This window comes from Mobula birostris, chromosome 16 (assembly GCF_030028105.1).
Source record: "Mobula birostris isolate sMobBir1 chromosome 16, sMobBir1.hap1, whole genome shotgun sequence".
Taxonomy (NCBI): Eukaryota; Metazoa; Chordata; class Chondrichthyes; order Myliobatiformes; family Myliobatidae; genus Mobula; species Mobula birostris.
In genome coordinates this window covers 758764-776363 of record NC_092385.1, presented here as the reverse complement: position 1 = coordinate 776363, position 17600 = coordinate 758764, and the positions used below count along the sequence as shown (strand labels likewise).

General features: G+C 44.9%; 1 protein-coding gene and 1 long non-coding RNA gene across 5 annotated transcripts in view; one reads left to right on the top strand and one right to left on the bottom strand.

Moving 5' to 3' along the window:
- Positions 1-12738, top strand: part of LOC140210918 (uncharacterized) — a 34090-nt gene extending 21352 nt beyond the window's left edge. The window contains exons 2-3 of the long non-coding RNA XR_011889337.1: positions 2852-2909; positions 10322-12738. This is a non-coding gene — a long non-coding RNA (uncharacterized lncRNA). The remainder of the gene's footprint in view (positions 1-2851; positions 2910-10321) is intronic.
- On the bottom strand, positions 3692-14346 carry LOC140210911 (uncharacterized). 4 transcript variants are annotated; one of them, XM_072280182.1, is made up of 3 exons: positions 14008-14346; positions 12059-12230; positions 3692-6304 (listed from the first exon to the last, which is right to left on the bottom strand). In XM_072280182.1, exon 3 carries the CDS (start codon positions 5935-5937, stop codon positions 4999-5001), a length of 939 nt encoding a protein of 312 aa, XP_072136283.1. In that variant the 5' UTR covers positions 5938-6304; positions 12059-12230; positions 14008-14346; the 3' UTR covers positions 3692-4998. The 4 variants fall into 4 exon arrangements, with proteins under 4 accessions (XP_072136283.1, XP_072136284.1, XP_072136286.1 ...); XM_072280183.1 differs by lacking the exon at positions 12059-12230; XM_072280185.1 differs by lacking the exons at positions 12059-12230; positions 14008-14346 and adding an exon at positions 13903-13995.
- Between the last annotated feature and the right edge of the window lie 3254 nt (positions 14347-17600).

The window sequence follows — 17600 nt, the reverse complement described above, 5'->3', positions numbered from 1 at the left end:
TACTGGCATAGTTAGAGGAATGGCTGACAGCCAAGAGGCAGCGAGTGGGAATAAAAGGAGCCTTTTCTGGTTGGCTAGCAGTGACTTGTGGTCTTCAGGGGTCAGTATTCGGTCCACTAATTTTCACATTGTTTGTCAATGATTTGGATAATGGAATTGATGGCTTTGTGGATGATACAAAGATAGGTGGAGAGGTTGGTAGTGCTGAGGAAGCAATGCGATTGCAGCAGGACACAGACAAATTTGAAGAATGGGGAAAAAAGTGGCAGATGGAATACAATACTGGGAAATGTATGATAATGCATTTTGGCAAAAGGAACAATAGTGAACTATTATCTGACTGGGGAGAAGGTTCAAACAGAAGTACAGAAGGAAATACGAGTCCTTGTGCAAGACTCCCAGAAGGTTAATTTACCGATTGAGCCTGTGGTAAAGAAGGCAAATGCAATGCTGGCATTTATTTAAAGTGAAGTAGAATATATAAGCAGGGAGATAATGCTGGTACTTTATAAGACACTAATTAGGTCGCACTTAGAGTATGTGGGACCCATATCTCAGAAAATGTGTGTTGTCATTGGAGAGAGTTCAGAGGATGTTCAAGAAGATGATTCAGGAATGAAGGGGTTAAGATATGAGGAGCATTTGCCAGCCTTGGGTCTGTACTCCTGCACTGACCTATGTTTAATAAATGTGGGTGGTGGGGGGTAAATCTCACTGAAACCCATCGAATGTGGAAAGGACTAGATAGGGTGGATGAGGAGAGGACTTTTCATATGGTGGGGGTAGCCATAACAGAGGGCACAGCCTCAAAACTGAGGAGTGACCTTTTAGAGTAGTTAAGGAGGATTTTATTTAGTCAGAGAGCAGTGAATCTATGGAATTCTCTGACACAGACAGCGGTGGGGGCCAAGTCTGTGGGTACATTTAAGTCAGAAGCTAATAGTTTACTGATCAGTCAGGGCATTACAGGATATGCCGAGGAGGCAGGTGCATGGGGTTGAGTGAGAACCGGGATCAGACATGACAGAACAGTGGAGCAGACTCGATGGGCTGAATGGCTTAATTCTGCTCCTATGTCTTATGGTCTTATACTGCTGGTGTCTTACACAGTGAAGATTGACACAAAATACTTATTACGTTCGCCCGCTGTTTCTTTGCTCTATTACTAACTCGCCAGCATCATCTTCCAGCAGTACAATATCAACTCTTGCCTCTTTTTTACTCTTTATATATCTGAACAACTTTTGATACTTCATATTATTGGCTCAATTACCTTAATTTTTCATCTTGTCTCTCCTGTGTGTTTTTTCAGTTGTCTCCTGTTGGTTATGTAAAAGCTTTCCAATCCTCTAACTTCCCACTATTTTCTTGCTACATTATATGACCCCGCTTTTGCTTTTATCAAAACAGCAGAAAATCTGTGGATGCTGGAAATCCAAGCAACACATACACAAGATGCTGGAGGAACCTAGGAGGCCAGGCAGCATATATGGGAAATAGTAAACAGGCGACATTTCGGGTCAAGACCCTTCATCAGGACTGGGGAAAAATATGAGACGTCAGATGAAGAAGTGTGGGGGTGAGAGGGGTGGAAGAAGTGGTTGGTGATAGGTGAAACTGGGAGAGGGGGAGCAGTGAAGGAAGAAAACTTCTTAGGATATAATTTCCTTAACGAATCTTGAAAGATCATTGCTAATGCCTCCACATCTCTTCAGCCACCTCTTTCAGAACTCTGGGGTGTATGCCATCTTGTCCAAGTGACCTACTTACCTTCAGACCATCTCTGTTTACCAAGAACCCTCTCCCGAGTTACATAACTTTACACATTCTGACCACTGACATCTGGGAATTCCATATTCCTACCAGTGTCTTCGACATATAAGAGTGATGTACAATACTTATTCAGTTCATCCGCCATCACCTTGCACCCCCACCCCATTACTACCTCTCCAGCACTATTTTCCAGTGGTTCGATATCCACTTCCGCCTCTCTTTTACACTATATGTACCTGATGAAAAATTTTGTATCCTCTTTAATATTACTGGCTAGCTCACCTATGTATTCCATCTTTTCCTTCTTAATTATTTTAGTTGCATGCTGTTGGTTTTTAAAAGGTTCCCAATCCTCTAACTTGCTAGTAATTTTTGCTCTATGTCCTCTCTTTGGTTTTTATGTTGTCTTTGATTTCTCTTATCAGCCACGGTTTTGTCACTTTACCTTTAGAATACTACTTCCTCTTTGTCATGTGTATATCCTGTGCCTTCCGAATTGCTTTCAGAAATTCCAGCCATTGCTACTCTGTTTTCATCCCCGCCCGTGTTCTTTGCAAATCAATTTTGACCAATTTTTCTCTCATGCCTCTCTAATTCTCTTTAGTCCACATCTGAATTTAGCTTCTCCTTCTCTACTGTCAGGGTGAATTTGATCATATTAAGATCACTTACCCCTACGGGTTCTTTGAACTTAATTGACCTAAATAATTCCGGTTCATTCAGAATTCAAATCCAGAATAGCTGATCCCCAAGTGGATCAACCACGAGCTGCTCTAAAAAAGCATCTTGTAGGCATTCTAGGAATTCCTCCTCTTGAGAACAACACCATCCTAATTTTCCTAATCACCTGCATGACAATCCGCCATGACTATTGTAACATTGCCCTTTTGGCACGCATTTTCTATCTCCCATTGTAACTTGTGCACCACATACTTACTACTGTTTGGGGGTCTCTATACAATTCCCATCAGGGTTTTTTTTTTTACGTTTGCTGTTCCTTAATTCTACCCACAGATTCTACACCTTCCAACCCTATGCCACCTCTTTCTAATGATTTTATTTAATATTTTACCAACAGAGCCACACAACCCCACCACCAGCTTGTTCTTGGCTTGTTCTCTCAAGAAACATATACAGTAAGTATCTGGGAAATAAGAGGACCTGCAGATGCTAGAAATCTGGAGGACTGCACACAAAGTGCTGGAGGAGCTCAGCATGTCAGGCAGCATCTATGGATGGGAATCAACATTTCGGGCAAGACCCTTCATCGGGGGTCTTGATACCCACGTAACTGGAATATCAACAAGCAAACGAAATGGAAAGTAGTGCGAAGTGGGGAAAAGCTTTGACAAAATTTAGTTCAAGGCTTGAAAAAAACCTGCCAAACAGAGCTCAATAGTTAACAAATACAACAAAGGTAATAAACACTCATCAATACTGACATTGACTTTTTTAAATAAAGATGTCTTGGTCCCATTTCAATCAGTAAAATTTACAAAGATAAATAAGAACTTTAGAAAAGACTATTTACACTCAAACCCACTTAGATTAACACCACCTTGGACAGAAGGAGGAAGAGAAATAACACACATGAAAAATAAAATCACATAACAGTCAGATAAAACTTCTAAGTATATATTTTCATCAAAAATGAACACGATTCAGCACTCTATGTGTGTATATGCAATCGTGATAAGAAATACAGACCAGAAATCTTAAATGAGAGGCCAACTCAGAAGAATGAATCATCACTATGGGAGAAAACATTAACCAGTGGAATGAGTATGACCCTCCATGGGAGACATCCCAATGATCTGAGCAGACGAGATGGTGACAAGGAAGCATCGAGCACCTGACTGAGAGTTGGAGACCTCTTCCCAGAAACAGAGGGGATCCTTGCAGAAATACAAGACAAAGTGGTTAACAAAAGGAAAAAAAATCGAAAATACATGAAATACAAACAAATAAGGCAGTAAGTGCAGAAGATGTCAAGAGAAACCACACACAATCCAACACATTCCAGGATCCTGAAGCAGTTTAACTCAATCTGATTACTTACAAAGTTACAATCAAATGGCAAATATCATTCACCAAAATCTTGCTTTAAAATACAAACTCATGAATGCCCTCCATCACTTCATAAAGGCACCATAAATTCAAGCCTGATCCAGTTTTAGAGTCAAAATCTTACAAATTATATGATAATCAATACATTATTTCAGATAAGGCAATCCATATAACCAGCCGGATATGATATTACAGGATCAACAAGCAGAAACAACTCCCACAATAGATAAAACCATTCCCAGCACACATATTCCTCAACCAGTGGAGCACCTCACTACAGGTATTGTTTGTGTCATCAGTCAGACAACTGAAAAATTTTCTCTGTCAATCAGCTTCCAAATGTTACTACTCTGTCGTTTGTTGCCACGCCCCACTGCTGATTCCCTTCTCCTCATCATACGTTCTTACTCCGACCATCGTCCAGAGCCCCAAACTCTGCCCTGTGCAGACCCGCCTCTGGTTTCTGACCCTGCTCTGTTGAACATCCAACTAATGGTTTCCAATTCTGCTTTCAGTCTTTAGAGGACAGTGGTGTTTTCTAACAACCCTTTAGAAGCATGGAAAATGACCCATAATGTGGAAATGAGACGTGAATAACGAGGTTAACCACCAATGTCATTCTTCCTCAGCCCAGAGATTTGAGGGGCGAAGAACATCTCAGACAGAACTGCAGTCAGCTCGACTTCTTCATTTGCAGAGAATTCAAGGGAATCCTCTTCACCCACAGAGTGGTGACTGTTTGGAACCCATCACCACTGGGAGAGCAAGAGGTGAACAGCAGGGGAGGATTTAACAGGACTGTTGTGGATCTGAATCACTGGCAGGGTCCAGCCGGACTGAGTTGACTCTCTATTGTACACTAAGTGTGTTATAAATTCACTAAGTACCGGAGACAGAGTTTAAAATAGAACTGATTTATTTGTCTCAGATCCAGAATATTAAACACCAGTCCCATTAAAGGTGAATATACAGCAGAAGAAACTCCTTCCATGCCCAGTGACCAGGGTGCAGAACTGGGTGTGGTGAGCAGCAGCAATAATTGCAGAGTTCAGCACCGACAGTCACTCTCGAAATTGCATTCAGCACGGTGATGGACAAATATCCAGCATGCAGCTTCCCACATTCACAACAGGTGAACAGCCTCTCCCCAGTGTGAACTCAATGATGCACATTTGGTGGAGATTGCTGAGAGAATCTTTTCCCAATGTCTGAGCAGGTGAACGGCCTCTCTCCAGTGTGAACTCGCTGGTGTCTCAGTAGATGAGATGACCGAGTGAATCCCTTCCCACAGTCTGAGCAGGTGAACAGCCTCTCCCCAGTATGAACCCCTTGGTGACTCTGTAGGTCGGATGACTGAGTAAATGTCTTCCCACAGACTGAGCAGGTGAACAGCCTCTCCCCAGCGTGAACTGACTGGTGTCTCTGTAGGTGAGATAATAGAGTGAATCCTTTCCCACAATCTGAGCAGGTGAATGGCTTCTCCCCAGTGTGAAATCGCTGGTGTCTATGAAGGTCGGATGACCGATGGAATCCCTTCCCACAGACTGAGCAGGTGAACGGTCTCTCCCCAGTGTGAACTGACTGGTGTGCCAGCAGATCAGATGACCGAGTAAATCCCTTCCCACATTCACAGCAGGTGAACGGCCTCACCCCAGTGTGAACTCGCTGGTGTATCAGTAGATCAGATGACCGAGCGAATCCCTTCTCGCATTCACAGCAGGTGAATGGCCTCTCCCCAGTGTGAACTCGCTGGTGTGCCAGCAGATCACATGACCGACTGAATCCCTTCCCACAGTCTGAGCAGGTGAATGGCCATACTCCAGTGTGAACTGACTGGTGTGCCAATAGGGAGGATGACCGAGTGAATCCCTTCCCGCAGTCTGAGCAGGTGAACGGCCTCTCCCCAGTGTGAACTGACTGGTGTGCCAATAGGGTGGATGACTGAGTGAATCCCTTCCCGCAGTCTGAGCAGGTGAATGGCCTCTCTCCAGTGTGAACTCGCTGATGTTCCTTCAGTTTAGATGAGCAAGTAAATCCCTTCCCACAGTCTGAGCAGGTAAATGGCCTCTCCCCAGTGTAAACTCGCTGGTGAGCCATTAGGTCAAATGACTGAGTGAATCCTTCCCCACAAATTCAGCAGATGACCAGCCTCCGCCCAGGGTGAACTGACTGGTGTGCCTGCAGCTGGGAAGACTGACTGAATCCCTTCTCACACGCAAAATAGGTGAATGGCCTTGTCCCAGTTTGAACTTGCTGTTGTACCTTCAGTTGAGATGACCGACTGAATCCATTCCCACTGTCTGAGCAGATGAATGGCCTCTCCCCTGTGTGAAATGACAGGCGTGCTAGTCAATCAGATGATCGAGTGAATCCCTTGCTCCACTTCTTAAATGTCTAGACAGAGACAGCAAAACTGGTGTATTGTGTTTGATTTCCCGTAGACAAATTCCTTGTCATTTTTAACCTGTAAAAAGATTTACAAAATCCATCAATGGGTTTAGGACAATATTTCAGATGAGATCACTTTAGTTGTCAAGGTGTGATCTGACATCACACTGTTACAGTGAGGTTCAACCCAAGTTGGAGAGAGAAATCATCTTCTAACTGGGCACAGTGCTGGTATCTGGAATGACCATCAAATTCTCTGATGCTCTTCCTGTCTCTATAAGAATGGGACATTTCTGCCATCTTCAATCTGTGACCTGGCTCAGTTTGACTTTCTCCATTGGTATTATTCCCTGTTCCCATTGAACTGCATGGGTGTCTGGCCCCACAGTAACTGAAACACTTTCACACAAATAGCCTTTGTTACCGTGCAGCTGGGATTTTCTTTTATGTACCGTTAATTTAAAGTGCTACAGCTTTAACGCCATATAAATATCTCCTACTCAGATATATACTTGGTCTGCACAGCTGTTGGAAGGAATTAGAGTGAATATTAGTATTACTTAAGGTTCCCGTCACAGTCATAGAAAAGTACAACACAGGAACGGGCCCTTTGGCCCATCTATTTCATGCCAAGCTAAACTTTCTACTCCCATACCCCTACCATCCAGGGACCTATACAAACCTCTTAAATGTTGAAATTGGGCTTGCATGCACCACTTGTGCTGGCTGCTCATTCCACACCAGGATGACCGTCTGTGTGAAGAAGTTTCCCCTATGTTCCCTTAACATCTCAGCTTTCACCCTTAACCCATGGCCTCTGGTTGTAGTCCCACCCCATCTCTGTGGTAAAAGCCAGCTTGCATTTACCCTATCTATACCACTCATAATTATGGTATACCTCCATCAAATCTCCCCTCAATCTTCTACGTTCCAAGGAATAAAGTCCTGACCTGCTCAATTTTTCCTTCTAACCCAAGTCCTCCAGATGTGGCAACATCCTTGCGAATTTTCTCTAAACTCTTTCAGCCTCTTTTACATCTTTCATGTAGGTTGGTGACCAAAACTGCACACAATACTCCAAATTAGGCCTCACCAACATCTTGTACAACATCAATATAACATCCATCTCCTGTACTGAGTACTTTGGTTTCTGAAGGCCAATGTGCCAAACTCTTTCTTTCCGTCCCTATCTAACTGTGACACCACTTGCAGTGAATTACGGACCTGTTTTCCCAGATCCCTTTCATCAACAACACTCCTCAGAGCCCGAAATTTCACTGTGTAAGACCTAGGTCCTACCAAAGTGCAACATCTTGCACTTGTCTCCATTAAATTCCATTCTGCATTTCTTAACCCATTTTTCCAGCTGGTCCAGATCTCACTGCAAGCCATGATAGTCTTCCTCACTGTCCACTACACCCCCCAGTCTTGGTGTCATCCTCAAATTTGCTGATCCAGTTAACCGCATTGCCATCCAGATTGCTGATATAGATGACAAACAACAACAGATCCAGCACTGATCCCTATGGCACACCACTAGTCACAGGCCTCCGGTCAGAGAGGCAACCATCTGCTACCACACTCTGAATTCTCCCAAAGACAGTGTCTCATCCAATTGACTATCTCATCTTGAATGCTGAGTGACTGAACCTTCTTGACCAACCTCCCATATGAGACTTTGTCAAGTGCCTTGCTAAAGTCCATGTAGACAACATCCACTGCCTTGCCTTCATCCACTTTCCTGATAACTTCATAGAGAGACTCTATAAGATCAGATAGACATGACCTACATGCACAAAGCCATGCTGTCTATCCTTAATCAGTCCACATCTATCCAAATACTTATATATCTGGTTCCTGCACATAAGTTCCAATATCTTTCCCCCTACTGATGTCAAGCTCACCAACGTACAATTTCTTAGTTTATTTTTAAAGCCTTTCTTGAACAGCGGAACAACATTGTCTAGTCTCCAATCCTCCAGTACCTCACCTGTCACTGAGGATGATTTAAATATCTGTGCTTGAGCCCCAACAATTTCTGCGGTTCTCTTCCGCAGGGTCCTAGGGAACAACTTGTCAGGTCTTGGGGATTTATCCACGCTAATTTGCCTTAAGACTGTAAACACCTCCACCTCTGTAATCTGTCCATGAAGTTGATGCTGCTTTGCCTCACTTCTATAGACTCTGTCCATCTCCTGTGTAAATACAGATGCAAAAATAAAATCTCCCCCATCTATTTTGTTTCCTCATATGGATTACCATTCTGATCTTCCAGAGGATTAATTTTGTCCCCTGCAATCTTTTTGCTCTTAACATATCTGCAGAATTGGTGAGGATTCTCCTTCACCTTGTCTGCTGGGGCAACCTCATGCCTTCTTTTATTTCTTTCATAGGGTTCACTTGAATTTCCTGTATTTCATAAGTACCCCATTTGTTCCCATTTGCCTGTACCTGGTATGCACCTCCTTTTTATTGATCTGGGAGATGGAAGCCAAAGGGGTGATCGAGCTGCATGGTGGGAGGTGGGGAAGGGGGGGGGGTTAAACTAAAGTTTCAGGGGGAATGGGAGCCTGAATAATAGAACAGATAGTGGAAGGGTTGTGGAGACAGATGGTGTTCAGACCTCAGACAAAGTCAGGAATGAAAAAGTTGAGCATGGTGCAGTGAATATGCTGAGCCCAGTATATTTCAATACAAGGAGCAGTATAGGAAAGGCGGATGTGTTCAGGGCATGGATCAACACCTGGAATTATGACACTAGGAACCGGTAACTGTGGACTGGGACGGGCTGCTTTATGGTAAAGGTGTGCTTGGTAAATAGGAGGCCTTCAAAGCGAAATTTTGGAAGTGCAAAGCGGGTATGTGCTTGTCAGAATAAAAGGTAAAGATAGAAACTGTAGGGAACCTTGGTATTCAAGCGATATTGAGACCCTGGTGAAGCACAAAACGGAGTTGCAGAACAGCGATAGGCAGGCAGGTTCTTATGGAGTATAAGAAATGCAAGAGAACAAAGAAATAAATCAGGATGGCTAAAAGAAGGCATGATGTTGCTGTCACAGAAAAGATGAAGGAGAATCCTCAGGAATTCTAGAGATAGATTAAGAGCAAAACGATTGCAAGGCACAAAGTTGGTCCTCTGGAAGACTGGAATGGCAATCCACATGTAGAACCAAATCAGATGGGGGAGATCTTAAATATTTTTTCATCTCTATTTACTCAGGAGATGGACGAAGGGTCTATGGGAGTGTGGAAAAGCAGCATTAAAATCATGGACCCTGTACAGATTAAAGAAGAGAAGTTATTTCGCTGTTCAACATGGAACATAGAAATCTACAGCATATTGCAGGCCATTCAGCCTAAAATGTTGTGCCAACCATGTAACCTACTCTAGAAACTGCCTACAATTTCCTTACTGCATAGCCCTCTATTTTTCTGAGCTCCATGTGCCTATTTAAGAGGCTGTTAAAAGACACTCTTGTATCTGCCTCGACCACCGCTACCGGCAGTGCATTCCATGCACCCACCACTCTGTGTAAAAAACTTACCCCTGACATCCCCTCGGTATCTATTTCCCAGCATCTTAAAACTATGCCCCCTTTTGTTAGCTATTTCAACCCGGGGAAAAACCTCTGGTTGTCCACATGATCAATGCCTCTCATCATCTTATAAACCTGAAAAAGTCTCTAAACATAAAGAAGGAAATTGTACATTGCTTTGAGAATTTGTTGGAAGTATACAAAATTATGAGGATAAAGATAGGGTAAATGCAAGCAGCTTTTTCCACTGAGGTTGAGTGGGATGAAAACCAGAGGTCATGGGTAAGTGGGGAAGGTGAAAATTTAACGGGAACATTTGAAAAAGCTCTTTACTGAAATGGTCGTAAGAATGTGGAATGAGATGTCAGCACAAGTGGTGAATATGAGCTCAGTTTCACCATTAATTGAAGCTTGATAGGTACCTGGATGGTAGGGGTATGGAGGGAGATAGTCCCAGTGCAGGTAGTTGCATTAGACAACTTAAATGTTTTTTCAGCATTGACTAGATGGGACAAATAGCCGTTTCTGTACTGAACTTCTCCATGTTTCTATGACAGAGAAGCTCGCCAAACTTGTTTGGAAGGGAAAGGCAGGAGTGACAACAGAGCAGCAATGGCTGGAGTTTCTGGGAGCAAATCGGGAGCTGAGTGATCGATACTTCCGAAAGAAGTGGAAGCATTGGAAAGGCAGGAGGACACAACTGTGGCTAAAATGAGAAGCCAAGGCCAACATAAAAGCCAAAGAGAGGGCAAACAAAAGGGCAAAAACTATTGGAAAGCTTTTAGAAATCAACAGAAGACAACTAAAATAAAAGTCAGATGAGCTCAGTGCATGGAATCATGAGATTGTAGTCATTAATGGCTCCTGGTAGCACCCAACAGTCTGAGGCATTTAGAGAAACAAAATATTCCAGGCCTCAATAACACTGGAAAAGCAAGGTTCCCTGCACCAGCTACCTTTCAACTTTTATTTTGGCAGGCACATATAAACTATACATCCTCAAAATTTCACTTCTGAAGGCCTCCCACTTACAAGTAATCCTTTGCCAGAAAACAGCCTGTCCCAAACCACCCTTTACAGATCCTTTCTGATTCCATCAAAATTTACCGTTCTCCAATTTAGAATCTCAACCTGTAGTCCAGACCTCTCTTCTTCCATATTTACTTTAAATCTCATGGCATTATGATCACCAATTTCTGTCACCAGCCCTAGATCATTTCCTAACAGCTTACTGCACACTTCTACATTGGGAATTCTACGAACTGATTAACGGCACATTTGATAAATCCTACCCCATCTAGTCCTTTTACAGTATGGGTGTCTCAGTCAATATATGGAAAGTTAAAATCACTTACTGAATCAACCTTTCTTTATTGGCATAGTCTGCAATCTCTCTACAAATTTGTTCCTCTTAATCCCTCAGACTGTTGGGTGCAAGCAAGTCCCGATAATAGATACAATATCATAATTCCTTGTCCTGAGCTCACTGGCTTTCCTATGGTGCTTCTTGCATTGTGATATGCACAGTTGAGCACATTCATCGCACCATGCTCAGCCATTTGATTGCTGACTCTGTCTGAGGTCTGAACAACATCTGACTGGTGTCAAGAAAACACCCTCTCTGCCATTGTCACAAAAACAAAGGAGCTGATTGTGGACGACAGGAGGAATGGAGACAGGCTAACCCCAACTGACATCAATGGATCTGGGGTTGAGAAGGTGAACAGCTTTAAGTTCCTCGGCATACACATCACCAAGAATCTCACATGGTCTGTATGTACCTGCTGCGTTGTGAAAAGAGCACAGCAGCACCTCTTTCACTTCAGATGGTTGAAGAAGTTTGAGATGGGACCTGAAATCTTAAGAACTTTCTACAGGGACACAATTGAGAGCATCCTGACTGGCTGCATCACTGCCTGGTATGGGAACTGTACTTCCCTCAATCGCAGGACTCTGCAGAGAGAGGTGCGGACAGCCCAGCGCATCTGTAGATGTGAACTTTCCACTACTCCGGACATTAACAGAGGCAGGTGTGTAAAAAGGGCCCAAAGGACACTGGGGACCCAGTTCACCACAACCACAAACTGAATGTGAGAAAATGGAGGGATATGGACATTATGTAGGCAGAAGGGATTAGTTTAGTTGACCATTTGGTTACTAATTTATTCAATTCAGCACAATATTTGGCCTGTCCCTATACTATACTGTCTATGTTCTATATCTATATTCTATAACATTGTTCAGTCTGCAATGTGTCAATGTGATTTTCAATTCACTGTGTTGTTTTAACATACCGAGTTCCAGAACTTCTTTTAGCATTTTGTCGAACTTTGCCAACCCGTTCCTCATTTCCACAGAGGATCCCCTTATCATTCCCGGGGAGTGGGAGCTTTTCCCCATCACCAGGCTGAGGAAGAGCAGGGAATCCTCTGTCGGGGTTCCCTTCTCTGTGAGTTCTGTGATTTCCTGTAAACGATGAACTTGTTGAGTGACAGACTGAGTGAAAGCGAATGGAGAAGACAATATCTGCTCAGGGATGGGACGTCCCAGTGACTTTGAGCACAGGGACAGTCACTGGGCAGCCTCTTCACCCACACTGTAAATTTCTGGGTTCAGTCATTAGCAGCAAAGCACTGACTATGGAAATTAAAAATCAGAATATTATTAGAGTCACAGAGCCCAGCAGCACTGAAAGAGGCCCTTCGACCCTTCTAGTCAATGCCGACCTGTTTTTGTTTTTACTGCCTGTTTCCAACTACCTGCACCATAGCCTCCGTACACCTCCCATCCATGTCATCACCCAAATTTCTCTTTAGTGTCTAAATTGAACCCACACCCTCCACTTCCACTGGCAGCTCATTCCACACTCTCACCAAACTCTGAGTGAAGAATTCCCCTTCAGATTCCTCTAAAATATTTCACCTGAACTTATGTCCAATGTGGGGGTAAGAGGGAAGACGGGGTGGAGAGGGAAGGCAGTAAGGAGGGGGCAAGGCTGATTGGGGACAAGGAAACAGAGGGGAGTGTTTATTCGTACTGTTTTGTGAATTGTTTGAACTGACTTGCTGCAAACTTACTATCCTGTACATTCTCAACCAAATTACTGATTACAGATGACAAGTAACATGAAGAACAGTGTGAGCTGTCTGAATGACTATCATCCAGTGACTCTCACATCTCTGGTGATGAAATGTTGCAGGGTTTGTCATGGTGAGAATGAACTCCTGCCTCAGCAAGGACCTGGACTCACTGCAATCTGCCCATCACCACAATAGGTCTACGGCAGATGTGATCGCAATGACTCTTCACATGGCCTTAGATCACCTGGACAATACAAACACCAAACGAATGCTGCTAAACAACTGACAACTGCTCACATGAGACTAATGTCTATATCGGTGACACAGGAAATCACTTCACTGTCACTCTCCTGATACCGTGTCTGAGCTGCTCCCCTCCGGGTATCCTCCCTCAACAAGCCTCTTCCTCAGTCACCATCTGTGAGATTATATAAAACAAAAACAATTAAAACGATCTATCAGACAGCTCCTGTACCCCTCCACCCCTGACCATGCTTCGCTGGTTAAATCTCTCCCTTCTCAGCCCCTTCCTTTCTCCCTTTCCCATTGTAACTGCAGATATGCCAACAGATCCGAATCCGCTGTACAAACTTTGACGCAGAAGTCACAGACACCCCCAACTCGCCACCGCTTCCTGATCTGCACTCGCAGCTCAGGACGGTGACAACTGTTTCCCACTCTGGGGCTTTGTGACAAACACAACGTTAACAGCAAAACAAGTCAGTGATTGATATAAAGAGAAGAATTGTTGCTTCCTGAAAGGACACGCGAGCGTCCGATACAATGGACCAGATCCTCCCTTGTCTCCTACTTCATGTGACCCGGGTCACGGAACGTCCGATCATCCCACTTTCTCACATCACCACCCTCCCCTCACCCCCAATCGCCTCCCGTCCCACACCTTTCCGATCACTCACCCTGCACCCACACGTCCGCCTCTCCCCTCACACACACACACAGATCCCCAAACCCCAAACCCCTTCCCCGCTCTGGGAGCCACAACTAATTGATCCCACAGCCCGGGCTCGAGAGCAGAGCTGAAACCGCCGCTACGATACCGGAGAGGGCGAAGCCTCTAGTCGTTCGACTGAGCTCGGTCCTGACCCTTTCCAACCGCAACCAGCCCCCGGTTTACACGAACTCGACATCAGACCCCAACTCACCGGAGAACCACGGTGACACCTGGGGTCGGCACTGCGCCTGCGTCCAGCAGGAACTGGGAGGTTGCCACAGTGCCACTGGTGGCCGGAGGTCTGCACATCGCCACCGGTTTCGGAGGTCTCCGCAGTGCCACTGGCGGTCGGAGGTCTGCACATCGCCACCGGTTTCGGAGGTCTCCGAAGCGCCCCTGGCGGCCGGAGGTCTGCACATCGCCATCGGTTCGGAGGTCTCCGCAGCGCCACTGGCGGCCGAAGGTCTGCACATCGCCACCGGTTGTCGGAGGTCTCCGCAGCGCCTCCGCTGGCCGGAGTGACGACGGAGAATAAATCACAAACCCGAGATGCTGGAAATCCAAAACAACACTCACAAAATGCTGAAGGTACCCAGCAGGTCAGATAGTATCTATCGAAAAGAGTCGCCGTTTCCAGTTGAGATCCTTCTTCAGGACTGAGAAGGAAGGGGGGAAATATCTGAATAAAAACGGGGCGGGTGAGGAAAAGGCTCACTCGAAGATGATAGTTGAAGCCAGGGAGGTGGGAAATCTCAAGAGCGGGGGAAAAAATCTAATAGGAGAGGAGATTAGACAATAGGAGAAAGGGATGGAGGAATGGACCTAGGGAGAAATGAAAAGCAAGTGAGAGGAATGAAAGGTCAGAGGAAGTAAATTGTGAATTGCTGCCGCAGCTGGAAAGACTGTTTGGACAACGGAGGGAGTTCAGTCTTGTCGCCCTTTTACTGTGACACCCCCGAACTGCACATCAGATCCATCCAAACGAATCTGGGCGAACGTTAATGATCAACAAATATAATAGCGCTCAGCTATCAGCTGTCTGAATTATAACTGACTTTAAAAAGGAAGAGTATTCATGGTCCACATTGTCAGGGTGTTGAGTTTACCAGGAGACAGTCTGCAGGGACGAGAGGTTTTCTGTTGACTAATACACTGTGTGTGGACCCCGCTGGCAATTCTCCTGTTGTGACCAGAATCGAGACAAACACCACGCTGCCCACTCCACCAACAACACGGCACAGCCGGACACATGACAGGGCACTTTACATCTCACAACACTGGATTCAGGGATGAAACCCGTGATTAATGTTGTTGTCCCACTGAAATCATAAGAAACGCCCATTAAGGTGTTTTTAAATACAAGCGCTCCCCCACAGGTGACGTCACACACGCGCTGCTGTGCTCGCGCTGAAGCAGTTAAACGGCTGAGCTACTGATCACGAGACCCCGCCACCCCGCCCACCTCCGCGGCGCTATAGTCATTGGCCCAAGGCGATGTCAATCATTGTTTCCGCCCAGTAGCGGAGGCGGACCAGCCGAGAGGGCGTTACCCCGCTGTCACACCCCCATGGACACCCAGTCAAAGCGGAACAAACCCGAAAGTAAATGTCCCGCATTTTGATCTATTTCCATTTCCCTCCGAGGGAAGTTGGGGGCGTTTGTGAAGCGTCTCCTGCGACCGGAGTCTGATGTATCGCTGAGAGGTAGGAGGAGACCGCTCGGCCGGTCGGTTTGATGCCGGTTCCCCGGGGTAGGAGGAGTGATATTTTATTGAAAGGATGAAGATGGTGAGAGAGGGGGCGGACAGGATGTTTGTCCCGGTGGGGACAGGAGGGGCTCATCTGTCGAAATGTCTGAGCCCACGGTGGTGGCGAGCAGAGGGATTCACCACATTGGGCGGCAAACACCGGCAGACTGTTGCCCTGCAAGCAGGGCCAATGGTCCGGACAAAGTGGGGACGGGAGTGGTGTTGGGTGGATGAGGAGAGGACTTTTCATATGGTGGGGGTAGCCATAACAGGGGGCACAGCCTCAAAACTGAGGAGCGACCTTTTAGAGTAGTTAAGGAGGATTTTACTTAGTCAGAGAGCAGTGAATCTGTGGAATTCTCTGACACAGACGGCGGTGGGGGCCAAGTCTGTGGGTACATTTAAGTCAGAAGCTAATAGTTTGCTGTTAAGTCAGGGCATTACAGGATATGCCGAGGAGGCAGGTGCATGGGGTGGTGTGAGAACCGGGATCATACATGATAGAACGGCGGAGCAGACTCGATGGGGCTGAGTGGCCTAATTCTGCTCCTATGTCTTACGGTCTTATACTGCTGGTGTCTTACACAGTGAAGATTGACGCAAAATACTTATTACGTTCGCCCACTAATTCTTTGCTCTATTACTAACTCACCAGCGTCATCTTCCAGCGATACAATATCAACTCTTGCCTCTTTTTTTACCCTTTATATATCTGAACAACTTTAGATACTTCATATTATTGGTTCACTTACCTTAATTTTTCATCTTGTCTCTCCTGTGTGTTTTTTCAGTTGTCTCCTGTTAGTTATGTAAAAGCTTTCCAATCCTCTAACTTCCCACTGTTTTCTTGCTATATTATATGACCCTGCTTTTGCTTTTATCAAAACAGGAGAAAATCTGTGGATGCTGGAAATCCAAGCAACACATGCACAAGATGCTGGAGGAACCTAGGAGGCCAGGCAGCGTATATAGGAAATAGTAAATAGTCCACATTTCAGGCCGAGACCCTTCATCAGGACTGGGGAAAAATATGAGACGTCAGAGGAAGAAGTGTGGGGGTGAAGGGGGTGGAAGAAGTTGTAGGTGATAGGTGAAACTGGGAGAGAGGGAGTAATAAAGGAAAAAAAAAACTTCTTAGGATATAATTTCCTTAACGAATCTCAAAAGATCATTGCTAATGCCTCCACATCTCTTCAGCCACCTCTTTCAGATCTCTGTAGTGTACACCATTTGGTCCAGGTGACCCAATTACCTTCAGACCATCTCTGTTCCCCAAGAACCTTCTCCCGAATTACATAACTTTACAGATCCTGACCACTGACATCTGGGACTTCCATATTCCTGGCAGGGTCTTCCACAGATAAGCGTGATGGACAATGCTTATTCAGTTCATCTGACATCACCTTGCATCCCCACCCCATTACTACCTCTCCAGCATCATTTTTCAGTGGTTTTATATCCACTTCCGCCTCTCTTTTACACTATATGTACCTGAAGAAAAATTTGGTATCCTCTTTAATATTACTGGCTAGCTCACCTATGTATTCCATCTTTTCTTTAATTATTTTAGTTGCATGCTGTTGGTTTTTAAAAGCTTTCCAATCCTCTAACTTGCTAGTAATTTTTGCTCTATGTCCTCTCTTTGGTTTTTATGTTGTCTTTGATTTCTCTTATCAGCCACGGTTTTGTCACTTTACCTTTAGAATACTACTTCCTCTTTGTGATGTGTATATCTTGTGCCTTCCGAATTTCTTCCAGAAATTTCAGCCGTCACTGCTCTGTTTTCATCCCTGCCGTGTTCTTTTCAAATCAATTTTGACCAATTCTTCTATCATGCTCTCAAATTATCTTTATTCCATATCTGACTTTAGCTTCTCCTTCTCTAATGTCAGGGTGAACTTGATAATAATAAGATCACTTGCCCCTAAGGGTTCTTTGAACTTAAGTGACCTAATTCATTCCGGTTCATTACAACACCCAATCCAGAATAGCTGATCCCCACGTGGGCTCAACCACAAGCTGCTCTAAAAATGCATCTTGCAGGCATTCTAGGAATT

Coding starts and splice junctions, on each gene's coding strand:
- LOC140210911 (XM_072280182.1), bottom strand. CDS start 5,937: ATGGCTCACCAGCGAGTTTACACTGGGGAGAGGCCATTTACCTGCTCA.